The sequence below is a fragment of the Populus nigra genome, chromosome 12 (genome assembly GCF_951802175.1).
Source record: "Populus nigra chromosome 12, ddPopNigr1.1, whole genome shotgun sequence".
Taxonomy (NCBI): domain Eukaryota; kingdom Viridiplantae; phylum Streptophyta; class Magnoliopsida; order Malpighiales; family Salicaceae; genus Populus; species Populus nigra.
In genome coordinates this window covers 12,230,945-12,237,097 of record NC_084863.1, presented here as the reverse complement: position 1 = coordinate 12,237,097, position 6,153 = coordinate 12,230,945, and the positions used below count along the sequence as shown (strand labels likewise).

The 6,153-nt window shown below is 34.2% G+C and overlaps 1 protein-coding gene across 1 annotated transcript; it reads left to right on the top strand.

The window, feature by feature from the left end:
* The first annotated feature begins 336 nt into the window (after positions 1-336).
* LOC133669805 (receptor homology region, transmembrane domain- and RING domain-containing protein 2-like) lies at positions 337-5,200 on the top strand. Its single transcript, XM_062090106.1, has 4 exons — positions 337-787; positions 1,174-1,401; positions 2,253-2,657; positions 4,148-5,200. The coding sequence occupies exons 1-4, from the start codon at positions 667-669 to the stop codon at positions 4,750-4,752; spliced, it is 1,359 nt and encodes a 452-aa protein (XP_061946090.1). The 5' UTR covers positions 337-666; the 3' UTR covers positions 4,753-5,200.
* The last annotated feature ends 953 nt before the right edge of the window (positions 5,201-6,153 follow it).

Sequence of the window (6,153 nt, the reverse complement as noted above, 5' to 3'; positions counted from 1 at the left end):
AGAGTGAACACATATCTTCTTTAGAGAGACAAGCCTACTTGGATTGGATGTAAAGGATAATCACACTCTCATTTATCTCTAATCATGTATCTTCATTGATTGCTTTAAAAAAATTATTAAAATGATTTGGTTGGTGAGATTGTTTTTTTTTAAATAAATTTTAATTTGAAAATATATTAAATAATTTTTTAATTAGTATAAAAACATTAAAATACTTTTAAAAAATAAAAATAACAAATGCCCCCTAAAGGATAATGACAATAAAGTACTATATCACATTAATTTATTAAAGTTATGCAATAAACAATGAGATAAAGTTTAGGAAACAAAAGAATGAAAACACTTGCATCCAATTAAACAAAAGCTTTCCCATCCATTTCATGGTATAGTGGTTTTTTGCTCTCTCTCCCCTTTATTTATTTATTTATATTTTTCATACTGAAAAAACAAAACCCTTTACATGCAAATCAAAAGCATCAAAACCCAGAATCAGGATCCGAGGATTCAGATACTCTCTCAGATGGAAGCTGATGTATCCATTCTCATCAAAATCAAAACCCTAACATAAACCATAGCAAAAAGAAAAAGAAAAAAAAAACAATTTTTTGTCTTCTTCTTTCTAAGATAATTTTGGGTTTTGTTTATTTTCTTTTGAGAATCAAATCGATGAAGGGTGTTGTAGTTTTATTGTTGTCTCTATTGAGTTGCTGTTTGGTGGCGTCGGCTAATGTTGTTTTGATTGGAAATAATGTCACCATGGCTTTCAATGATATCGAAGCTACTTTCGGTGAGTTTTTTTTTTAATCTTTTTTTCTTTATGTTTGTTTTGGTGTTTAGTTGCTAAGAAAGTGTAGGAAAATGAAAGAATGTGAGTCCCTTTTGTTGCTAGAGCTGAAAAGATGGAAACTTTTCATTGAATTAAGCTTTATATGCCGGTTAGGGATCTTAAAAGTTTGATTTTTTTTTAGATTTTTGTTAATTAGCTATTGGAAGTAAAAATCCTATTTAAATATGATTGATTTTAATCTGTTGAAAACTGGTTGGAATTATGGGTTTATGAGAAAATTTAAGGAACTTGAATCTCATAATTGTTGATGCAAGAATGTTGTGCATACATAGTTTCTTACATGTGTATGATTACATGCTGATTATTCATTTTGTTGATAAATTCAGCTCTGGCAATAAAGGGCTCAGGTGAATGTGGGGTATTGTCTTTGGCGGAGCCTATTGATGCATGCACGGATTTGACTAATAAAGCTGAAAAGGGTTTGAATAGTAGCTCTCCATTTGTGTTGATTATTAGAGGAGGGTGTAGCTTTGAGCATAAAGTTAGAAGAGCACAAAAGGCAGGGTTCAAAGCTGCTATTGTCTTTGACAACGAAGAAGGAGTCTTGGTTGCAAGTAAGACCTTTTCCTATGTGAAAATCGATTAGTTGTTTGTTTTTGTGAGTATGAATCTGTATTGGCATGGGAACTTATTGATAATTCTAAGAATTGACTCTTAAATTTGTCGGCGACACATGAATGACACATGAATGCTTACGTACTCTCTCCATTTCTGTTCTGGTTTACAGCACAGTGATCTTACAATGAATTCCTTCTGAGGCTACTTTCATAGTTTTGAAACACAAACCCCTTAAATTATAGATGCCGGCCTGCTGATAATTCTAAGAATTGACTCTTAAATTTGTCGGCGACACATGAATGCTTACGTACTCTCTCCATTTCTGTTCTGGTTTACAGCACAGTGATCTTACAATGAATTCCTTCTGAGGCTACTTTCATAGTTTTGAAACACAAACCCCTTAAATTATAGATGCCGGCCTGCTGTGAGTCCTAGATCCACAAATTGTTGTGAGGGATTTGCCTTTGTATTGTAGCCCTGTAATTTAAGCTTATTTTCTAAAGAGAAACTTCGAAGAAATTAGAAACAAACCGGTGGTAGGTCTTGATATTTGTAATGTTTGAAATTCTCTTTGTTGCTTATAAGTTTGCTGTCTTACTTTTTGCCCCTTCCTGATCAAAACTCAGAGCATGTAAATCCTTACTTGAGTACCTAGAAATTTGTTCGAGTAACCTCCTTTTCTATTGTTCTATAATTTGTTATTGTTCTTTGGGCAGCTAACCTACCTCCCTCTCTCTCTCTCTCTCTCTCTCTCACACACACACACACACACACACAATTATAAATCACAAAATAAAGTATTTTGGTATCACACAATCCTAATTCAAAATGCTGGAAATTTTTTCAGTGGCAGGAAACTCAGTTGGTGTAAAAATACATGCCGTCTTTGTTTCTAAAAAATCAGGCGAAACACTTATGAAGTATGCTGGGTTGACTGGCTTGGAGCTGTGGTTAATCCCAAGCTTTGAAAATTCAGCATGGTCTATTATGGCAATCTCTTTTATTTCTCTTCTTGCGATGTCTGCAGTATTGGCAACTTGTTTCTTCATCCGCAGACATCGCATAAGAAGAGAGCACTCTCACTCATCTCGTGTTCGGGAATTCCATGGGATGAGCAGACGCCTAGTGAAAGCATTGCCTAGCCTCACATTTACATCCGTTCTAGAGGATAATTGTACTTCTACTACATGCGCCATATGCCTTGAAGATTATACTGTTGGAGAAAAACTCAGGATTCTGCCATGTCGACACAGTAAGGCTTCTTTATTTCCTTGGTTTCCTAACAAAGATGATATACTTGCTAGTATTTGCTTGTTTAATACATTTGGTTTGCATAATTCAATTTTGTGCCTGCCCATTTACATGTTTCTTTTAAGATTTTGGGTTAGTTTTTAGCCACTGTAAGTTCAATGTCAAATGGGTTTTCGAGATAGTTTAGAGGGATAATAGAATTATGAAAAGTGGCTGACTGCAAAATTGCTTTTGTACATCAAGTCAGGTTGACACCTTGTTTAACTTAGTGGTTGCCCCTATTATTCTGGCTAAAGCATCAGGCAAGTATTTCTGTGGTCCCCAAACCCAGTCAAGCATGGAAAGGGCAAAGAAAAGAATTTTTTTAAAAATAAAAAATTTTCACCATTGACAGTGGTTCAGTGATTTGGGCATCCTATAGTGTCATAGTGAGCAATTGAAATACTTAGATGTCTTGAGCAAATGTTTGGAGGAGCATGTTATCTGTTGTAACTGAAAGGAACAATTTTGGGAAAAGCAAAAATAAGGAGACTCTTTCCCATATTATTTTTTAGACTTGTGTATTTATGCATATCAACGGAATTTACTGATAGTAAATTATGTAAGCCTCTATGACATGTACACCTAGTGAAATGGATGTGCCTTAGAAACCGAGTTCTTCTTGGCAATTTATCCATAGCATGCAAGATCAAAGCAGGTACAGCTTTCAGAAGTTGACATGTGAGGAATCCATTAGACGTGAATTAAGTAGGATTCAGACTTGATTTAGTGAATGTAAATTTAGTAAACTTGGAATAGAGATAGGAGTGAAGTGAAAATTGAATGTTAGATTGCTGTGACTCGAATGACAACAACCTTGTTTTATGGTATATTTTCTGTAAATGCAAACCCATTTTTTTGTAAAATTGGTATGATAGAAATAAAACATCAAACAACATTGGATTGGAAATCCAAAATGATAGTAATCAGAAATGAATGGATTGTATTTGTCAAAACATGGAAAGTAGCTCCTTTTGATGAATAGTTTGTCTAATATAGGTTCATAGAGCGCAACATGGAAGTTTTGATGTTTTCATTATACAAGGATGGTTTTCACTCTTATCAAATAGAAATAATGAAAAGAGTGCAAGGTAGTTAAAGAAAATTTATGCTTGCTGTATTCTCAGGAAGATGTCTGTTTTAGATAGTGTAGTATAGAAATAAATATGTGAACTTGCCTATACCAACTTAGTTTAGTACCTGGGATTTGAGTAACACACTTGCACTTGCGCACAATATAAAACAACCCAACCGAACAAATGAGATTGGGGTTGATGCTTTGTTGCAGTATAGATTATAATATCTATATAACAATTGATGTTAGGATTATTTTCAACAACCCTTCCACAATGCCAATTAGAAATAATGTTTCTTCTTGAAGCTTTTGACAAAACTTTTGTATTAATTATTCATGTCACTTTTAACTGAATCACATTCTTGAACTTTGTGCAGAATTCCATGCTTTCTGTGTGGATTCTTGGCTAACTACATGGAGAACCTTTTGTCCAGTATGCAAGCGTGATGCAAGAACTAGCACAGGTGATCCACCAGCATCAGAATCCACACCATTGCTTTCTTCCAACGCATCCTCTTTCGCTTCATCATCAATGCTTTCATCTTTTAGATCTGGAACATCAACTGCCATACAAATTGCCTCATCAAGGACCCCTTCAGTTTCTCACATTTCCTCTCTTTCAAGCACTCCTTATGTCCAACAGCCTCTTAGATCCTACCGGCACTCGACTTCCATAAGTATAAGTCACAGCTCAGCTGATCTTAGGCACATGTCTTCCCAAAGATCCCTTACTTCCCATTTGGTTTCACCCCATTCTTTGGGCTACCCATCAATATCACCCTTGAATACCAGATACATGTCTGCATATATTCCTAGCCCAAGCAATGCCTCCCCAAGTCTGGTTAGCTCTAGTCATCAGCCACGCCCATTGCATTGCAGTGAGTCGGTTAGCTCTAGTCATCAGGCACGCCCATTGCATTGCAGTGAGTCTGCTGCAAGTTTCTCCTCATTTGCCTCTGCCCAGTCTCTTCCAGGTTGCTAATTGAAAATACAATTTCTTGAGTGGGAAGTCACGAGTACAAGCCATAAAACTCTGCAGGATGTGAACCAACATGTCGTATTCTACAAACCTCTGGTTCGTACCTTAAGGCATCACTGATGGGGTTCCTTTGGATGTAATTGGTCGTCGTCTTGTGCCACACAAGAATGTCACACGCACTCTGCACGATTTGTACAGTGTAGGATACAGTTGTGTCATTTTTATCTATTTTCAAGTGAGAATTCTGGTCCATGCAGTTGAGCTCTGGCAAATTCTTATGCGCCAAGTCTTGAGTTTATTTGTGCTGTATTGTGTTGCTAACATTAATGTTTTGAATAGCCGTATTGGTCAATATTGTGAACTCCGAAGGCACTAACCCTTGTACTACGTCGAGTTTGCATTTGGAGGTTTGCGTGATGATTTTAATGGATTGGTTTTTCTCCTTTCTGGATCTTTTTATCTTTTCCATGTCTTTGTTGCAATGTTTTGATCTAGATATAGGTAAGGGAGACAAGCAACCTTGCTCCTATTTAAAAGCCAAAATTAGCAAAACAAATTTGAACAAATGTCTCACATTGGAAAAAAAAAAGGCACAAATTTGGGTTGCTTCGGAGAGTTGCTCAACAATTGGTTTGTTGAGGAGGTTCGTGTTGTCTATAAATAATCAACGGAAATTTTCAAATTAAATAACTAAAATATTTATTAATAATAACTAAAATCTAAACCTAAAAAATTAAGAAATAAATGTAGATAAATTTTTTTTTATTTAATTACATGTTAATATTTTTTAAAAAAATTAAACATAAAACTTATCTTATTAAATTTGATTTGTCTAACGACATGGCTTGAATTTCAAATTAAATTATATTAGAGCTAGTTTAATGTGACATATTCAACTTATCAGGTTATGTTATAATCTAATTTTTTATTCAAAATTCCAAAGTATTTTCCAAAAATCTAAAAAAAGAAAGAACAAATCCAAAAAAATATATTTTCGATACATTTTGGTCATCCACGCGTCCATTTCATTAATTGTTATTTTTAAAAAAGGAAAATTCTAAGATTGGTATATGAATATTACTATTACTATTACTATTATTATTATTATTTTACAAAAGGAACTAAGATTGCCAAACAAGCTTTCACCAAAAATAGAGAAACTGATGAAAAACCGATTGCCTGAAATTAATTATTTATTTGTTTTTTTTTAAAAAAAAGTAAAATCCTATGTTTATCAATCTCTCCCTAATTTGCTGCACCATATCTTATATGCTTTGCGTCCCAATTAAAGAAAATCTAAGTGTTTTTACTGCACCATTTCTCATAAATTTAAGGGAATTAGAATCCCAAAATTAGCTTTGATTTTAAAGATTCAGTCACTAAATTAGTTATATTTAAAAGAAA